At 37.0% G+C, this 20,972-nt stretch overlaps 1 protein-coding gene across 3 annotated transcripts in view; it reads left to right on the top strand.

Annotated features, from left to right (window-relative positions):
* SCAPER (S-phase cyclin A associated protein in the ER) overlaps window positions 1–20,972 on the top strand; it is a 520,882-nt gene that overhangs the window by 29,903 nt on the left and 470,007 nt on the right. For 2 of the 3 annotated variants that reach the window (XM_032342353.1, XM_032342352.1), the window contains exon 5: window positions 7,799–7,996. The exons of the other annotated variant lie outside the window; for it this stretch is intronic. In XM_032342353.1, coding sequence (XP_032198244.1) covers window positions 7,799–7,996 — 198 coding nt within the window. The remainder of the gene's footprint in view (window positions 1–7,798; window positions 7,997–20,972) is intronic. 3 annotated transcript variants of the gene reach the window in all.

Here is a 20,972-nt window from a genome sequence, read left to right as displayed (position 1 = left end):
TATAAAATTCCAGTGTAACATTCTTCACTTAACAAATGTGTATACAGTACTGTGTGCCTAGCTAGTACTAAATACTTTACAAATATTAATTTATTTGTTTCTTGTAACAGTCCCTTCAGTGTAGGCATTATTATTATCTAAATGATAATCTAAAAATGAGGAAACACAGGTAGGGAGAGGTTATATAACTTGCTAGTGAGTGGCACAGCAAAGATTTGAACCCAGGTCGTTAATTTCTAGTTTATGCTCTTAAGCCTTCTGCTACACATCCCATATTTGTGAATTCTTTTATGATTTTCTTTCTTGGTATAGTGATGTCTTTAGGTTGTAGAATAGTAAAAGTATTGTCTCTAAAAATTTCCAAATTGCTTTATTAAAATTTTGGAGAGCACAAGCCTATTTTAAAAGTGTTCTTTAGCACATTAGTACTGGCTTTTTAATTCATAGTACTTTCTCTGAACTTTTCCATATATATTATTTTGTTTTGATGTTATTAAATATATCAATATGATTATGCAGACCCAAAACTTCACATAAGGAAAACATGAGTTTCTAATCAACATGTCATTGTGAGTTCATAAAATAATCCCCAACTCCTCACCTACAATGTTACCAATGATAAAAAATTTTTTTACATTAAAAAGATAAAAGAAATAAAACAAATACACTGACAGGTGAGTGGAATTAGGGACACAAACTTAATGGACAAGTCTTAAGGGATTAAAGAAGGCTAAAATTCCCTGATTATGGTGGGGAAACAAATCCAGGCTCATGGTATAAAGTTTTGGGCTTATGCAGGGTTTGCACTAGGAGCAAAAAAAGCTATAATCTGCCTGGGTTGTGCCCTGTGAATTGATGTCTGAAGCAGTAAAAGGAAGTGGCCCATGGTTTATGACTGGTTCTGCTAGTATTCTTGACAGGTGAGAGTGTTAAGTACCCAGTAAAAGACCTGTGGAAGTGGGACCACAGTGGGCTGGAAGATGGTCGCTGTAACAGTAGGATACATGGAATGAGGGTGAGCAAAATGAAGAACTAAAATACAAGAAATTCAAATTCAAAGTAAAATATCAAAGCATGTGAGGAAAATAATGTTATAAAATACAGATAACACATTCTATGAGTGAGAGAATTTACCCTTGAGGTGATGAAAAAAGGCCATTTTCCTAAGGAAGACTTTCAAAAAAATGAGCTTAAGTTCCTCAAAGGAAAGAATAATTATAAACAAGAAGGAGATATTCTGAAGTAAAACAGATATCCATCTATTACATTAATTACATCCATTAATTTTGAACATTTATAGATAGAAGTGAGCCAGTTAGAAATCTTATAAATGAAAATATTGTCAATGAAATTTAAAAAACCCATAATTAATGGAATAAATGTTGTATTGGACAAAGAGAAAATTTGTGAATTGGAAGACACTACTGAGGAGAATTTAAAACATATTGCAGAGAACTAACAAGATGGAAAATAAGAGAATTTAAGATTGAGAAATTCTTATATAGGCCATATCGGACTTTTAAAAATAGAGGGTAAATAATAGTGGGCATTGAATATTTGAAGAAATAATGTTGAAAAATTTTCTCACTTGAGTTCTGAAGAGCTTCAGAGCATGACTGTGGAGCTGAGCAGGGTAAGTAAAAATAGATTTACTGAAGAATGTGAAGATTATGGGAAAAAAATCTTCAAAAAATACCAAGAAGTAAACAGAACCACAGAGGAATGATATATTAATACCCTTGTTATAAACAAAAGGATAATGAAGCAATATATTCAAAGTTATAAGACAAAATTACTTTTAAAAAATGCTTTTTAAATTTTATTTATTTAAGAGTGAGAGAGCACATAGGGAGAGGGAGAAGCAGACTCCCTGCTGAGCAGGGAGCCTGATGTGTGGCTCAATTCCAGGGCCCTGAGATCATGGCCTGAGCTGAAGGCAGCTGCATAACTGACTGAGCCACCCAGGCGCCCTGACAAAATTACTTTTAACTCACAATTCTGTGCCCAGCCAAGTGCAAGAATGAAATAGAACTATTTTTAGTTATTTTAGACAAAAACTAAGTGTTTGCTACCCACTGACCCTTAATGAAGGAACTAAAGATGAACTTCAGCAGGAAGAAAAGGTAACCTGGGGGAAGGAACTTGTTAAAAAGGTATCTGTAGTATGTGATATGATGAGCACTGGGTGTTATATGCAACTGGTAAATTATTGAACACTATATCTGAAACTAATAATATACTATATGTTGGCTAATTGAATTTAAATTAAAATAGATATATGTAAAATGTGTTTGTAAATCTCATTACCTGTTGATGGTTTGAAAAAAAAAAACCCTCACATGATTCGATTTAGAAAAGTGGAACTGTAGTTTTAGACAATATTAACATGAAGACTGGATTGTAGGGATTTTGGAAGGGGGCTAGAGTAATAAAATTCTTGTCTTATTTAAGAAGAAGTTTTTGTTAGGAAAATATGAATATAAGTGTGTATGATAAAAATTTAAGGTTATCAACTAAAAGCAGCCATGATTTCCAAATAGAGGAGTATTAGCAAATTGTATCTCACAATATTTGAAAAGAATGATACACCATGACCAAGTATATAAATTTAATTTTACGTAATTTATCCATGAGTTGTGCTTTTTTTCTATGAAAGCCTCTTTTATTTTAAGATTATAAAAATGTCCTTCTAGATATTTTTAAATTTTTGTTTTCATAGTTGGTCTTTAGTCCATCAACAGACTAAAAGAAAAATCACATTATCACCTCAATAGGTCCAGTAAAAGCATTTGACAAAACTTGACATCCATTTATGATGAAAACTATCAATAAACTATGAGTAGAGGGAATCTTCCTCAACTTGATTAAAAAAATCTACAAAAAACCCTATAGCTAATGTGGTACTTAATGGTGAGAAACTAGAAGCTTTCCCCCTAAGATCGGTTATAAGGCAAGGATGCCCCTATCACCACTGTTTTTCAACATTGTAATGGAAGTTCTAGCTAATGCGAAGATAAGAAAAGGAAGGAAAAGGTATATAGATTAGAAAGGAAGGAATAAAACTGTCTTTGTTTGCAGATATGATTATATAAAAAATCTGAAAGAATCAACAAAAAACTGCTGGAAATAATAATCTGTTATAGCAGGTTGCAGGGTATAAGATTAATACACAGAAGTCAGTGGCTTTCCTGTATACCAGTGCTTAGCAAGTGGAACTTAAAAACACAATATGATTTACATTACCACTCCCTTGAATTAAATACCTAGGTATAAATCTAACAATGTATGTGCAAAGATCTATATGAGAAAAACTATAAAACTCTGATGAAAGAACTCAAAGAACTAAATAAATGTAAGGGCGTTCCATGTTCATGCAGGAAAACTGAATATTGTCAAGATGTCCTTTCTTCCCAGCTTGATGTATAGATTCAATACAATTCTGACAAGTGATTGTATAGCTATTGACTGATTCTAAACTATATGGAGAGGCAGAAGACCCAGAATAGCCAATGAAATATTGAAGAACAAAGTTGGAGGACTGATGCTAGCCAACTTTTACTGTAAAGCTATAGTAACGATGGCAGTGTGGTATTGGCAGAACAATAGGTAAATAGATGAATGAAGAGGGTAGAATATCTACAAATAGATCCACATAAATAATCAACTGCTCTGACAGAGGAGCAAAGGCAATACAATGGAACAAAGGTAATTTTTTCAACAAATTCTGTTGGAACAACTGGACATCCCATATATCAAAAAATGAATTTAGACAGATACCGTACACCCTTCCCAAAATTAAACTCAAAAGTGGATCGTAGACCTAGATGTGAAAGCAAAAACTCTGACATTTCTGATGATAGCATAGAAAACCTAAATGACCTTGGGTATGGTGATGACTTTTTAGGTAAAATACCAAAAGTAGTGATCCATGGAAGAAATAATTGGTAAGCTAGATTTTGCTAAAATTAAAAACTCTGCTTTACAAAAGACAGTATCAAAAGAATGAGAAGACAGGCCACAAACAGGGAGAAAATACTTGCAAAAGACATACCTGATGAGGGATTGTTATCCAAAATATACAAAGAACTCTTAAAATTCAAAAATAAGATACAGTGTTATGTTAGTTTTAGGTATACTATATAGTGGTTCGATACCGTATGTTAACTGTACTAGAATTAAAATAATAATTAAAAAACAAGCAACCTGATTAAAAAATAGGCCTAAGCCCTTAACCGATGCCTCACCAGAGAGGATAGATAGATGGCAAATAAGCATATGAAAAGATGCTCCATATCATATGGCATCAGAAATGCAGATTAAAGTAATAATGAGATATTACTACATATTCAAAATCAGGCCAAAATTAGGAATACTGGCAACACCAAATGCTGGTAAGAATGTGAAGCCACAGGAACTCTAATTCATTGCTGGTGAGAATTCACAATGGTACAGCCACTTGGCAGTTTATAAATTGCCAGTTTATAGAGTCTTCTAAAACTAAACATATGCTTACCATATAATCCAGCAGTCATACTCCTTGGTATTTACACAAAGGAGTTGAAAACTTATATCCTCACAAAAACCTGCACATGGATATTTATAGCTGCTTTATTCACAATTGTCAAAACTTGGGAGCAACCAAGATGTCCTTCAGTAGGCGAATGGATACTGAAACTGTAGTATATCCAGACAATGGACTGTTCTTCATTGCTGAAAAGAAATGAGCTATCAAGCTATGAAAAGACATAGAGCAACCTTAAATGCATTATACTAAGTGAAAAAAGCCAACCTCAAAAGGCTTTATACTGTTTCCAAATATACAGCATTCTGGAAAGGCAAAGCGATGGAAACAGTAAAAAGGTCAGTAGTGCCAGAGGGTCGGAGGTAGGGGTAGGAAGAGGGAAATAGGCAGAACACAGAAGATTCTTAGTACAATTACAATACTATGCATGATACTGTAATGATGGATACGTGTCATTATACATTTGTCCAAACCCATAAAATGAACAACACCAAGAGTAAACTGTAAGGTAAACTCTGAACTTTGGATGATTATTATGTGTCAGTGTTGGTACATCAAGAAAATACATGTTTGACTTTATGTGCCCATGCATTTTTCTGCAATAGGTCCATAAACATTTTTAGATTCTCAGAGGAGTCAGTGAGCCCTTCTGACAGAGACGAGTCAGAAATCTCAATTTCTTCCTTCCTCTTTCCCTTCACTTTTTCTCTTTCTCTCAAAAGTCATTGATTAAAACAATATAACATCATGGAATTCAGTTGTGTCTAACTTTTCCCACAAATTGAGATTGCTTTGTCTTCTTGAGTATCTTGGAAGTAGTAGTAAGCTGTAGTAATAGGATAGTTACCTGATTTTTGGCTTTATCACTTAGTGTGAGACCTGGGGCTCATTACTTAATTTAGCTAAGCCTCAGTTTTCTCTCCTGTAAAAAGGAGATAATAATGTTACCTATGATACAAAATTGCTTCAAAGTTTAAATCAAGTACAACTGTATGGAAAGCACTTAGCACAGTGCCTGGCACCTGGCAAGTGTGTCATGCATGTGAGATGCTGCTGCAATTACTATTATCACTGCTATTGTTTTTATCAGTGGTAGGAGCCCTATACTTTGCAACTGTATACTGACTTAACCTCTACAATTTGATTTGCCAGTCTACTCTTTCACAGATTTGACAATTTTGCCATTAGTTTATTCACATTTTTTTCTATGAGCATATTTCTTCTCTTTATCTTTCCCACTATAATCATACCTAACATTATTTGGGTACTAATTGTGTGCTTGGTGCTATGTAAAATGCTTTATTGTGTGCTTGGTGCTATGTAAAATGCTTTATGAACATGGGAAAAGTTGAAAGACTAGGTTCTGGTTCCAGTTCCACCACTCAACCTTTTGACTTGCAAAGAAATTCAATCTTTCTGAGCCTCAGTTTTGTTATTTACAATGGGAATAATAATATTTGTCCTGTCTTCAGTTTATTGTAATGATTAAATGAGATAATGTATTCAGAATTCCTTCATAAAATATGAATAAGCATGCAAGTATAAAGTATTATCATTTTGGCAAAGTTAAGTATCAAATTTGTGTAGCACATTGCCTTTCAGATGGAATTATGTAACTGTAGTTTTTGTCTTACTGGCATCTTTCTTTGTAAAAGCTTCACCTAGAGCAATCACAAAGAATAGAGACATTTTAACCTGGACGCAATGGTGCCTATTTTACATTGTAAGAAAGGCTGGTAAAATATTTGATGCATGATAAATACATAAATGGGTGAAACTGAGTGAGAGTACTTTTGAGAATTCCTTAAGATTAGAGTCTAAATTCACAGGAAGTTACTAACATTTTGCTGATCATGAAGAAGGTAAAATTGGGAAACCTCTCAAGTTAATTTTAACTTTGGATGGTGTACAGGAGGAGAAATGAGGTAGTCTGGAATATCTGGCCAAGCACTGGCAGCACAGGCCTGATGCGGTATACTGGTAAGCCGCCAGTGTTATTGTAGAGCTCTAATGGGAAGATGGTCTTCTGTGGTTAGATGATCTTTGACAAATGAGTTATTAGCCTTGGGGCCTGTTTTCTAAACTGTAAAGTGGAGCTAATAATACCTACTTTAAAGATTGTGTGAAGGAGGTTAGAAATTATGTGTCGTTGATTTATGATCTATAATCCTGTATAAATGGTCAGTTGTCAGAGTTATCAAGAGAGTGGACAGAATTAAGCTTTACTTCAGGACAGATGCTGCCTGAATGGGATTTTGAATTTGATTTAATGCAAGGAGGGGATATTTGCCATTATAATAAAATTATTTATACTAGGGCTGTAAAGAACTTGGAGAGCAATTGAGGCAATGGTTTTATGGATTGTTGACATTACTTTAAATTTTATTGCTTGAGTATTGAGAATTTGTGCCTGGACCATGGCTATTGCATAAAATATTTGCTAATTTTCATTTGTGAAATCTGGCAACCCTGTCTGGATGGGGGACTTTGGAGGGAGGACAAGTAACTCCATTTTAGCCTCTCCAGCGTGTATGTATCTGTGTGCATACATGTGTTATGTGTGCTTCCTTTTTGGTGGTATACATGCTATATAAATCAATGATTGGCTATAAAAGATTGAAGTTTAGGAATCACTTATATTGAAGGCCAAAGCCTAGAACAAAGCAGAAGGGCATTAACCTGTATTTCAGATACTCTCCACTCTGGGGCTCTCCTATGAAAAAGCAAAACAAGCAAACAGGAATGATACACACACATACAAAACAACCCAAAGAAACCTGGGATTGTTTGTTGCTCTAACTGTAGTAGAGGGTTAGTATTTATTTATTTTTCAGCTTAAGTAGCCAAAGAGAGATAAGCAACTCTTTTGGACTTCTAGTCAGAAGCTTTAGGTTTGCATTTTGAATTTCAGTCTTTATGTAAACTACATGGTTTTTAGTGGAATGATTCTGTGGTACAGTCTGTAAAACTATAGAATGTAATCTTTATTTTCAAATTTTGCCTGTGCAACTGAGGAAAGAGTGGGTCCTTTAGTGCTTATTTTTTGACTAAGGGTCTGTTCACTGTTGAAGCCATGCTAATCTTCAGTAAGACATGTCTGAACTAAAAAAATGACCTTACAAACCTGCTTTTAAGATGAGAAGCTTTGTTTTGATAAATTTAGTGTGATATAAGATAAAAAGAAGAATGTCCATTTTTAAGTATTTATTTTGAAAAATGTGTTTTATACAAAGATCAAATCCCTGGAGGCTTTTATGTTTTGTTTTATTTCACCAGAATGCTGCGGTAGACTGTAAAATAACATCATCTACAACTGGAGATAAACACTTTGATAAAAGTCCCACTAAAACAAGGCATCCTCGGAAAATTGACCTAAGAGCTAGATACTGGGCATTTCTTTTTGACAATCTTCGTCGAGCAGTAGATGAAATCTATGAAACTTGTGAATCAGATCAAAGTGTGGTAGAATGTAAGGTAAGGTTTGCTTTGAGACTTTGTAATCCATTTAAAGCTAAATTCTCCAATTTTTATTAACCTGACCATATCATTTAACTCAATATGTAATACTGTATTATTCAGTGTAGTCACAATGCTGTGCATTAGATCCCTACAACTTACTCATCTTACAACTGAAAGTTTGTACCCTTTGACCAACATCTATTTTCCCCATTCCTTGGAACCACTGTTCTACCCTCCTTCTATGAGTGCTTCAGGTTTTTTTGGTTTTGATTTTTTTGAGTACTCTTGTGTTTTGCGTTATCTAATTGTGTAATGTTCTGTGTAAGATTTGGTACAAAGCAATATTTGGTACATAGTCCTGGGCAAGAAATAAAAAAAGACGGATATGCACACACACAACCATGACACACAAAATTATTTTAAAGATCTCTCTTATCTGCATTGTCTAGTACTGTATGTAGGTGGCACTAGTGAGATTTTCACATTCTTTGGTTTCATGTTTAATGTCTTTAATTGGACATTGCTTCCTTTCTGCTGAGATACTTATCACTCTTCTAATTCACTCTGGTTAGGGAAAAGTGAGATTGATGTCTAACCATAAATAATCCTGGGTGGGATTGGGATGTCATTGTAAGGTGTATTTTCTAATTTCATATAACCTTGTGTTTGTAATAGGATATTAGATACATAGTGCATCTGTCTGTGAAAATTCACTAAAAAGCCCAGTCTTTTAGAAAATAGAAACTATACACTATATTACTTTATGCTGAATGAAATTATTTTGATAAAAACTAGAGTGATTTATCATCATAGATGTATTACACAGCTTGTGTTTCTACAGTGAACAGGATTGAAAACCCTGGCATTCATTATTTAACCTCTGAAATATATGAAGGGTCAAAGAAAAGTTACATGTTGAAACAGCAGCTGTGTTTCCTCTAAAATTGGAAACAGCTTAGAATAGCCTAAAAATATGGTTCATCAGATGCAGGTATCAGAATGAACAGTAATTGAAATCCTCCAAATTTAGTTTGGTTGTCACAAGTAATATTGAAAGCTGGGGTGGCAATCCTTATATCAGACAAATTAGATTTTAAACCAAAGACCAATAGGAGATGAGGAAGTACACTATTTTATAAGTAAAGGGTCTATCCAACAAGAAGATCTAACAGTTGTAAATATTTATGCCCCTAACATAGGAGCAGTGAATTATATAAACCAATTAATAACATAATTAAGCACATCGATAATGATACAATTATAGTAGGGGACTTTAACATACCACTTAGTGCAGTAGACAGATCATCTAAGCAGATGATCACCAAGGTAACAACGGCTTTGAATGACACACTGGACCAGATGGACTATACAGATACATTCAGAGCATTCCATCCTAAAGCAACAGAATACACATTCTTCTTGAGTGCACATGAAACATTGTCCAGAGTAGATCACATACTACATCGCAAATCAGGTCTCAACTGGTATGAGACCTGATCCCAAAAGATTGGGATCATTCCCCACATATTTTCAGACCACAAAGCTTTGAAACTGGAACTCAGTCACAAGAGGAATTTTGGAAATAACTCAGATATATGGAGGCTAAAGAGCATCCTACTAAAGAATGAATGGATCAAGCAGGAAATTAAAGAAGAATTTAAAAAGTTCATGGAAACAAATGAAAATGAAAACACAACTGTTCAAAACCTTTGGGATGCAGCAAAGGCGGTCAGTCCTAAGAGGGAAGTATATTGCAATACAAGAAACAAAGAAGGTCTCAAATGCACAAGATAACCTAATCCTTAAATGGAGAATGAACAGCAAATAAAGCCTAAGCTCAGCAGGAGAAGAGAAATAATAAAGATTAGAGCAGAAAATAATGAAATAGAAACCAAAAGAATAGCAGAACAGATCAACAAAACTAGGAACTTGTTCTTTGAAAGAATAAACAAGATTGATAAACCCCTAGCCAGACTTACCAAAAAGAAAAGAGAAAGGACCCAAATAATAAAATCATGAATGAAAGAGGAGAGATTGCAGCAAATACTGTAGAAATACAAACAATTACAAGAACATATTATGAGGGGCACCTGGGTGGCTCAGTGGGTTAAGCCTCTGCCTTCAGCTCAGGTCATGATCCCAGGTGGGATCGAGCCCCGAATTGGTCTCTTTGCTTGGCGGGGAGCCTGCTTTCCCCTCTCCCTCTCTGCCTGCCTCTCTGCCTATGTGTGATCTCTGTCAAATAAATGAATAAAATCTTAAAAAAAATTAGAACAACTATATGCCAAAAAATTAGGCAATCTGGAAGAAATGGATGCATTCCTAGAAATATATAAACTACCAAAACTGAACCAGGAAGAAATACAACACGTGAACATACCCATAACCACCAAGGAGATTGAAGCAGTAGTCAAAAATCTCCCAATAAAGAGTCCAGAGCTGGATGGCTTCCCAGGAAAATTCTACCAAACATTAAAAGAAGAATTAATACCTATTCTGAAGCTGTTTCAAAAACTAGAGATGGAAGGAAAACTTCCAGACTCATTCTGTGTGGCCAGCATTACCTTGATCCCAAAGCCAGAGAGAGACCTGACCAAAAAGAATTATAAACCGATATCCCTGATGAACATGGATGCAAAAAATTCTCACCAGGATTCTAGCCAATAGGATCCAGCAGTACATTAAAAGGAGTATTCACCATGACCAACTGGGATTTATTCCTGGGGTGCAAGGGTGGTTCAACATCTGCAAATCAATCAGTGTGATACACTAAATAAAAGGACAAGAAACATGTGATCCTCTCAATAGATAGAAAAAGAATTTGACGAAGTACAGCATCCTTTCTTGATTAAAACTCTTCACAATGTAGGGACAGAGGGAATATACCTCAACGTTGCAAAGGCCATATATTAAAAGCCCACAGCAAATATCATACTCAAAGGGGAAAAACTAAGAGCTTTTCCTCTGAGGTCAAGAACCCAGCAGGGATTTCCACTATGACCACTGTTGTTCAACATAGTACTAGAAGTCCTAGCCCCAGCAATCAGACAACAAAAAGAAATAAAACACATCCGAATCAGCAAAGAAGTCGTCAAACTCTTACTCTTTGCAGATGATGTGATAATCTGTGGAAAGCCTGAAAGACTCAATCCCCAAATTGCTAGAACTCATACAGGAATTCAGCAACGTGGCAGGATATAAAATAAGTGCACAGAAATCAGTTGCATTCCTTTACACTAGCAATGAGACAGAAGAAAGAGAAGTTAAATGATCCCATTTACAGTTTCACCCAAAACCATAACGTGCCTAGGAATAAACCTAACCAGAGAGACAAAGGATCTCTACTCAGAAAACTATGGAACACTCATGAAAGAAATTGAGGAAGACACAAAAAAAGGAAAAACGTTCCATGCTCATGGACAGAAGAATATTGTGAAAATGTCTGTGCTACCTAGAGCAGTATATGTATTCAATCCCTATCAAAATACTATCAACTTTTTTTTCTCTACAGAGCTGGAACAAATAATCCTAAAAGACCCCAAGTAGCCAAAGCAATCCTGAAAAAGAAAACCAAAGCTGGTGGCATCACAATTCCAGACTTCAAGCTCTATTACAAAGCTGTAATCATCAAACTAGTATGGTACTGATAAAAACACAGATGCATAGATCAGTGTAACAGAATAGAGAACCCAGAAATGGACCCTCAACTCTATGATCAGCTAATCTTGGACAAATCAAGAAAGAATATCCAATGGAGAAAAGACAGTCTCTTCAACAAATGGTGTTGGGAAAATTGGACAGCCACATGCAAAAGAATGAAACTGGACCATTTCCTTACACCGTACACAAAAATAGACTCAAAAATGGAGGATGAAAGACCTAAATGTGAGACAGGAATCCATCAGAATCCTAGAGAATACATGCAGCAACCTCTTTGACCTTGGCCACAGCAACTTCTTGTTAGACAAGTGTCCAAAGGGAAGGGAAAAAGGCCATGAACTATTGGGACTTCATTAAGATAAAAAGCTTTTGCACAGCAAAGGAAACAGTTGACAAAACCAAAAGATAACCAACAGAATGGGAGAAGATATTTGCAAATGACGTATCAGATAAAGGGCTTATATCCAAAATCTGTAAAGAAGTTACTGAGCTCAACACCCCCCCAAAAACAAATAATCCAATCAAGAAATGGGCAGAAGGCGTGAAAAGATGTTTCTCCAAGGAAGACATATGAATGACCAACATACACATGAAAAATGCTCTCTACCACTCAGCATCAGGAAAATACAAATCAAAACCGCAGTGAGATACCACCTCACACCAGTCAGAATGGCTAAAGTTAACAGGTCAGGAAATAACAAATGTTGGTGAGGATGGAGAGAAAGGGGAACCCTCTTATAGTGTTGGTGGGAATGCAGGCTGGTGCAGGCATCCTGGAAAACAGTATGGAGGTTTCTCAAAAGTTGAAAATAGAGCTACCTTAATTGCACTACTGGGTATTTACCCCAAAGATATAAATGTAGTGATTCGAAGAGGCACCAGAGCAGCAATGTTTATAGCAGGAATATCCACAGTAGCCAAACTATGGAAAGAGCCCGGATGTCCATTGACAGATGAATGGATAAAGAAGATGGGTTGTGTGTGTGTGTGTGTATACATATATATGTATATGTATATATATACTGGATATGTGTACACACATATACAGATACACACACACACAATGGAATACTACTCAGTCATCAAAAAAATGAAATCATGGGGTGCCTGGGTGGCTTAGTCAGTTGAACATCTCCCTTTGGCTTGGGTCATGGTCCCAGGGTCCTGGGATTGAGCCCCACATCAGCAGGGAGTCTCCTTTTGCCTCTCTGCTTGCTGCTCCCCTTGCTTGTGCTTTCTCTCTCTGTGAAATAGATAAAATCTAAAAAAAATCATGCCATTTGTAACAATGTGCATGGAACTAGAGGATATTATGCTAAGTGAAATAAGTCAATCAGAGAAAGACAATTATATGATCTCAGTCCTATGTGGAATTTAAGAAATGAAACAGAAAATGAAGAAGAAAGGATAAAATAATTAAGACAATACCAGGGAGGGAGACAAACCATAGGAGACTCTTAATCATTGGAAACAAACTGGGGCTTGCTGGAGGGGAGGGGGTGGGGGGTGGAGTAACTGGGTAATGGACACATGATGGAATGAGCAATGGGTATTATATAAGACTGATGAATTGGGGCGCCTGGGTGGCTCAGTGGGTTAAAGCCTCTGCTTTCAGCTCAGGTCATGATCCCAGAGTCCTGGGACCTAGCCCTGCATTGGGCTCTCTGCTCAGCAGGGAGCCTGCTTCCCTTACTCTCTCTCTGCCTGCCTCTCTGCCTACTTGTGATCTTTGTCTGTGAAATAAATAAATAAATAAATAAATAAATAAATAAATAAATAAATAAATCTTAAAAAAAAAATAAGACTGATGAATCACTGACCTGTATCTCTGAAACTATTAATATATGTTAATTAATTGAATTTAAATGGACAAAATCTCATAAAAAAAGAGAAAGGTATGACATGCAATAAAAAGAGAGGGATATCACATAACTGTGAAGACTGTGTCACAACAAACATATATATATATACTCTCATTGTTTCACACAGTCATTTAACACTATTCACTGAGCATTTAATATGTTCCAGTTCCAGTACCAAGAATTGATGACAGAAGGATGCAAAACAGTGGCGCTTTGGGGCACCTGGGTGGCTCAGTGGGTTAAAGCCTCTTCCCTCGGCTCAGATCATGATCTCAGGGTCCTGGGATCTAGCCCTGCGTTGGTCTCTCTGCTCAGCAGGGAGCCTGCTTCCTCCCTCTCTCTCTGCCTGCCTCTCTGCCTACTTGTGATCTCTGACAGATAAATAAATAAAATCTAAAAACAACAACAACAACAACCCCCCCCCCCCCAAAACCAAAACCCAATGGAGCTTTAACTAGACAGAGAGCTCAGTGTCTAACAGAGACAGATATAAAACTAAAAATACATGGGGTGCCTGGGTGGCTCAGTGGGTTAAGCCACTGCCTTCGGCTCAGGTCATGATCTCAGGGATATTTCAAATACTTGGTATGCATTTTGCCTCCATCGTCTGTCAGATACTCAGATATTTTGAAGTCTTTCACTACTATTGCAATTTCTTCAACATCTCTCTTAATTTCTAAGAATTTTTGTTACACATTTTGCTGTCTTATTATTACTTGTGTAAAGGATTATAAGAGGTTAACTTTCATTATAAGTTTAACATTTTCTCAGTATAAAAATGATCCCATTGTACAGTTTAATGTTTTTCTTTGTGATTTCTGTTTTGTGTGATATTAATATTATAATTTTTTGTTGTTGTTTGCTCAATTTGCCCGTTACCCTTTAGCTCAGGTATTGAAATTTGCCACAGAGAACAGAGAACATGAGACTCTCCACAGGGATAGCAGGTTAAGAGTTTACCTGTTCTTTAATAGGAGTAGGCTTTTTTTACCTCACCATTGTCTAACATCCATCACCATACATAGTCAAAAATTTTTTTTGTTTTGTTTTTATGATGAGAGCTTTTAAGAGCTACTGTCTTGGGAACTTTTAAATATGTAATATAGTATTATTAACTATAGTCATTATGCTGTACATTAATCCCAGGACTTAATTTTTTTGTAACAGGAAGTTTGCTCCTTTTTAAAGAAGATTTTATTCATTCATTCATTCATTCATTCACTAACTCATTTATTAGTGAGCGCTCACGTGCGTGAGTGAGGGAGGAATGGCAGGGGAAAGAGTTGGAGGAGGAGGAAAAAACCTCAAGCAGGTTCTGTGCTGAGTGAGGGGCTCAGTCTTATGACCCTGAGATCATGACCAAAGCCAAAACCAAGAGTCGGGTGTTTAACCCACTGAGCCACCCATGTGCCCTGGCAAGTTTTTTTTTTTAATTTTTAATTTTTTAGAAACATATAATATATTTTTATCCCCAGGGGTACAGGTCTGTGAATCGCCAGGTTTACACACTTCACAGCACTCACCAAAGCACATACCCTCCCCAATGTCTATAACCCCACCCCCCTTCTCCCAACTCCCCTCCCCCCAGCAACCCTCAGTTTGTTTTGTGAGATTAAGAATCACTTATGGTTTGTCTCCTTCCCAATCCCATCTTGTTTCATTTATTCTTCTCCTACTCCCTTAAGCCCCCATGTTGCATCACCACTTCCTCGTATCAGGGAGATCATATGATAGTTGTCTTTCTCCGATTGACTTATTTCGCTAAGCATGATACGCTCGAGTTCCATCCACGTTGTCGCAAATGGCAAGATTTCATTTCTTTTGATGGCTGCATAGTATTCCATTGTGTATATATTACCACATTCTTTATCCATTCATCTGTTGATGGACATCTAGGTTCTTTCCATAGTTTGGCTATTGTAGACATTGCTGCTATAAACATTTGGGTGCACGTGCCCCTTCAGATCACTAAGTTTGTATCTTTAGGGTAAACACCCAGTAGTGCAATTGCTGGGTCATAGGGCAGTTCTATTTTCAACATTTTGAGGAACCTCCATGCTGTTTTCCAGAGTGGTTGCACCAGCTTGCATTCCCAGAAACAGTGTAGGAGGGTTCCCCTTTCTCCGCATCCTCACCAGCATCTGTCATTTCCTGACTTGTTAACTTTAGCCATTCTGACTGGTGTGAGGTGATATCTCATTGTGGTTTTGATTTGTGTTTCCCTGATGCCAAGTGATATGGAGCACTTTTTCATGTGTCTGTTGGCCATCTGGATGTCTTCTTTGCAGAAATGTCTGTTCATGTCCTCTGCCCATTTCTTGATTGGATTATTTGTTCTTTGGGTGTTGAGTTTGCTAAGTTCTTTATAGATTTTGGACACTAGTCCTTTATCTGATATGTCATTTGCAAATATCTTCTCCCATTCTGTCAGTTGTCTTTTGGTTTTGTTAACTGTTTCCTTTGCTGTGCAAAAGCTTTTGATCTTGATAAAATCCTAATAGTTCATTTTTGCCCCTGCTTCCCTTGCCTTTGGTGATGTTCCTAGGAAGATGTTGCTGCGGCTGAGGTCGAAGAGGTTGCTGCCTGTGTTCTCCTCAAGGATTTTGATGGATTCCTTTCACACATTGAGGTCCTTCATCCATTTTGAGTCTATTTTTGTGTGTGGTGTAAGGAAATGGTCCAATTTCATTTTTCTGCATGTGGCTGTCCAATTTTCCCAGCACCATTTATTGAAGAGGCTGTCTTTTATCCATTGGACATTCTTTCCTGCTTTGTTGAAGATTAGTTGACTGTAGAGTTGAGGGTCTATTTCTGGGCTCTCTATTCTGTTCCATTGATCTATGTGTCTGTTTTTGTGCCAGTACCATGCTGTCTTGATGATGACAGCTTTGTAATAGAGCTTGAAGTCTGGAATTGTGATGCCACCAACTTTGACTTTCTTTTTCAATATTCCTTTGGCTATTCGAGGTCTTTTCTGGTTCCATATAAATTTTAGGATTATTTGTTCCATTTCTTTGAAAAAGAGGGATGGTACTTTGATAGGAATTGCATTAAATGTGTAGATTGCTTTAGGTAGCAAAGACATTTTCACAATATTTATTCTTCCAATCCAGGAGCATGGAACATTTTTCCATTTCTATGTGTCTTCCTTAATTTCTTTCATGAGTACTTTATAGTTTTCTGAGTATAGATTCTGTGCCTCTTTGGTTAGGTTTGTTCCTAGGTATCTTATGGTTTGTGGTGCAATTGTAAATGGGATTGGCTTCTTAATTTCTCTTTCTTCTCTCTTGTTGTTGGTGTAGAGAAATGCAACTCCTTTCTGTGCATTGATTTTATATCCTGACACTTTACTGAATTCCTGTACAAGTTCTAGCAGTTTTGGAGTGGAGCCTTTTGGGTTTTCCATGTATAGTTAGTATCATATCATCTGCAAAGAGTGATAGTTTGACTTCTTTGCCGATTTGGATGCCTTTAATTTCCTTTTGTTGTCTGATTGCTGAGACTAGGACTTCTAGTACTAAGTTGAATAGCAGTGGTGATAATGGACATCCCTGCCATGTTCCTGACCTTAGCGGAAAAGCTTTCAGTTTTTCTCCATTGAGAATGATATTTGCAGTGGGTTTTTCATAGATGGCTTTGATAATATTGAGGTATGTGCCCTCTATCCCTACACTTTGAAGAGTTTTGATCAGGAAGGGATGCTGCACTTTGTCAAATGCTTTTTCAGCATCTATTGAGAGTATCATATGGTTCTTGTTCTTTCTTTTATTGATGTGTTGTATCACATTGACTGATTTGCGGATGTTGAACCAACCTTGCAGCCCTGGAATAAATCCCACTTGGTCGTGGTGAATAATCCTTTTAATGTACTGTTGAATCCTATTGGCTAGTATTTTGGTGAGAATTTTCGCATCTGTGTTCATCAACGATATTGGTCTATAGCTCTCTTTTTTGATGGGATCCTTGTCTGGTTTTGGGATCAAGGTGATGCTGGCCTCATAAAATGAGTTTGGAAGTTTTCCTTCCATTTCTGTTTTTTGGAACAGTTTCAGGAGAATAGGAATTAGTTCTTCTTTAAATGTTTGGTAGAATTCTCCCGGGAAGCCGTCTGGCCCTGGGCTTTTGTTTGTTTGGAGATTTTTAATGACTGTTTCAATTTCCTTACTGGTTTTGGGTCTGTTCAGGCTTTCTAATTCTTCCTGGTTGAGTTGTGGTAGTTTATATGTTTCTAGGAATGCATCCATTTCTTCCAGATTGTCAAATTTGTTGGCGTAGAGTTGCTCATAGTATGTTCTTATAATTGTTTGTATTTTGTTGGTGTTAGTTGTGATCTCTCCTCTTTCATTCATGATTTTATTTATTTGGGTCCTTTCTCTTTTCTTTTTAATAAGTCTGGCCAGGGGTTTATCAATTTTATTAATTCTTTCAAAGAACCAGCTCCTAGTTTGGTTGATTTGTTCTATTGTTTTTTTGGTTTCTATTTCATTGATTTCTGCTCTGATCTTTATGATTTCTCTTCTCCTGCTGGGTTTAGGGTTTCTTTCTTGTTCTTTCTCCAGCTCCTTTAGGTGTAGGGTTATGTTGTGTACCTGAGACCTTTCTTGTTTCTTGAGAAAGGCTTGTACTGCTATATATTTTCCTCTCAGGACTGCCTTTTATGTGTCCCACAGATTTTGAACCGTTGTGTTTTCATTATCATTTGTTTCCATGATTTTTTTCAATTCTTCTTTAATTTCCCGGTTGACCCATTCATTCTTTAGAAGGATGCTGTTTAGTCTCCATGTATTTGGGTTCTTTCCAAACTTCCTCTTGTGGTTGAGTTCTAGCTTCAGAGCACTGTGGTCTGAAAATATGCAGGGAATGATCCCTATCTTTTGATACCGGTTGAGTCCTGATTTAGGACCGAGGATGTGATCTATTCTGGAGAATGTTCCATGTGCACTAGAGAAGAATGTGTATTCTGTTGCTTTGGGATGAAATGTTCTGAATATATCTGTGATGTCTATCTGGTCCATTGTGTCATTTAAGGCCTTTATTTCCTTGCTGATCTTTTGCTTGGATGATCTGTCCATTTCAGTGGAGGGAGTGTTAAAGTCCCCTACTATTATTGTATTATTGTTGATGTGTTTCTTTGATTTTCTTATTAATTGGTTTATATAGTTGACTGCTCCCACGTTGGGGGCATAGACATTTAAAATTGTTAGATCTTCTTGTTGGACAGACCCTTTGAGTATGATATAATGTCCTTCCTCATCTCTTATATAGTCTTTGGCTTAAAATTTAATTGATCTGATATAAGGATTGCCACTCCTGCTTTCTTCTGATGTCCATTAGCATGGTACATTGTTTTCCACCCTCTCACTTTAAATCTGGAGGTGTCTTCAGGCTTAAAATGAGTTTCTTGTAGGGAACATATAGATGGGTTTTTTTTTTTTTTTATCCATTCTGATACCCTATGTCTTTTGACAGGGGCATTTAGCCCATTAACATTCAGGGTAACTATTGAGAGATATGAATTTAGTGCCATTGTATTGCCTGTAAGGTGACTGTTACTGTATATTGTCTCTGTTCCTTTCTGATCTACCACTTGTAGGCTCTCTCTTTGCTTAGAGGACCCCTTTCAATATTTCCTGGAGAGCTAGTTTGGTGTTTGCAAGTTCTTTCAGTTTTTGTTTGTCCTGGAAGCTTTTAATCTCTCCTTCTATTTTCAATGATAGCCTAGCTGGATATGGTATTCTTGCCTGCATGTTTTTCTCGTTTAGTGCTCTGAATATATCATGCCAGCTCTTTCTGGCCTGCCAGGTCTCTGTGGATAAGTCTGCTGCCAATCTAATATTTTTACCATTGTATGTTACAGACTTCTTTTCTTGGGCTGCTTTCAGGATTTTCTCTTTGTCACTAAGACTTGTAAATTTTACTATTAGGTGACGGGGTGTGGGCCTATTCTTATTGTTTTTGAGGGGCATTCTCTGAACCTCCTGAATTTTGATGCTTGTTCCCTTTGCCATATTGGGGAAATTCTCCCCAATAATTCTCTCCAGTATACCTTCTGCTCCCCTTTCTCTTTCTTCTTCTTCTGGAATCCCAATTATTCTAATGTTGTTTCGTCTTATGGTGTCACTTAGCTCTCGAATTCTCCTTTTGTGGTCCAGTAGCTATTTGTCCCTCTTTTGCTCAGCTTCTTTATTCTCTGTCATTTGGTCTTCTATATCACTATTTCTTTCTTCTGCCTCATTTATCCTAGCAGTGAGAGCCTCCATTTTTTATTGCACCTCATTAATAGCTTTTTTTATTTCAACTTGGTTAGATTTTAGTTCTTTTATTTCTCCAGAAAGGGCTTTTATATCTCCCGAGAGGGTTTCTCTCATATCTTCCATGCCTTTTTCGAGTCTGGCTAGAACCTTGAGAATTGTCATTCTGAACTCTAGATCTGACATATTACCAATGTCTGTATTGATTAGGTCCCTAGCCTTTGGTACTGCCTCTTGTTCTTTTTCTTGTGGTGAATTTTTCTGCCTTGTCATTTTGTCCAGATAAGAGTATACGAAGGAGCAAGTAAAATACTAAAAAGGTTTAGTGATTCTCAAGTGCCTTTGCCCCTGGCACAACCCCAGGAAAATATGCTTTAACCAAATCAGAAGAGATCCCAAATCGTGAGGGGGGAGAAAAGGGATAAAAAGAGGTTCAGAAAGAAAGAAAGAAAAAAAAATTAAAAAAAGAAAACGAATAAAGAAAAGTATAAAAAAGAAAAAAATATATATATTAGATAAACTAGTTAAAAATGTTAAAAAAGAAAAGGGTAAAAGTCAAAAATATTTTTAGCAGAAGAAGAGAAAAAAAAATGAAAAAGAAAAAAAATTAAATTAACTGCAAGACTAAAGAGTCATAGGGAGAAAGCCATGAGTTCCGTGCTTTGCTTTCTCCTCCTCTGGAATTCTGCTGCTCTCCTTGGTATTGAAACTGCACTCCTTGGTAGGTGAACTTGGTCTTGGCTGGATTTCTTGTTGATCTTCTGGGGGAGGGGCCTGTTGTAGTGATTCTCAAGTGCCTTTGCCCCAGGCAGAATTGCACCGCCCTTACTAGGGGCCAGGCTAAGTATTCCGCTCGGGTTTGCTTTCAGGAGCTTTTGTTCCTTGAGCGCTTTCTGTAGAGTTCCGGAGGATGGGAATACAAATGGCGGCCTCCTGGTCTCTGGCCCGGAGGAGCCGAGAGCTCGGGGCCCCACTCCTCAGTGTGCTCTCAGAGAACAGCTCCCAGTAACTCCCGTCTGCCTGAACTCCGGCTGTGCTCCGAGCTCACCGAGCCTGCGACTGGTTCAAGATAACCCTAAGCTGTGAGCTCACTGTCTGCTCTGTCTCTGTAGCCAGCTTCCCCGTTCTAATACCTGTAAGCTCTCCGACACTCAGACACCCCCATCCTTCTGTGACCCTGCGGGACCTGAGGCCACGCTGACCCCACGTGGGCTGCAC

The sequence above is a fragment of the Mustela erminea genome, chromosome 5 (assembly GCF_009829155.1).
Source record: "Mustela erminea isolate mMusErm1 chromosome 5, mMusErm1.Pri, whole genome shotgun sequence".
Taxonomy (NCBI): Eukaryota; Metazoa; Chordata; class Mammalia; order Carnivora; family Mustelidae; genus Mustela; species Mustela erminea.
Note: the sequence above shows the minus strand (reverse complement) of the source record. Positions and strands in the feature narration are given on the sequence as shown.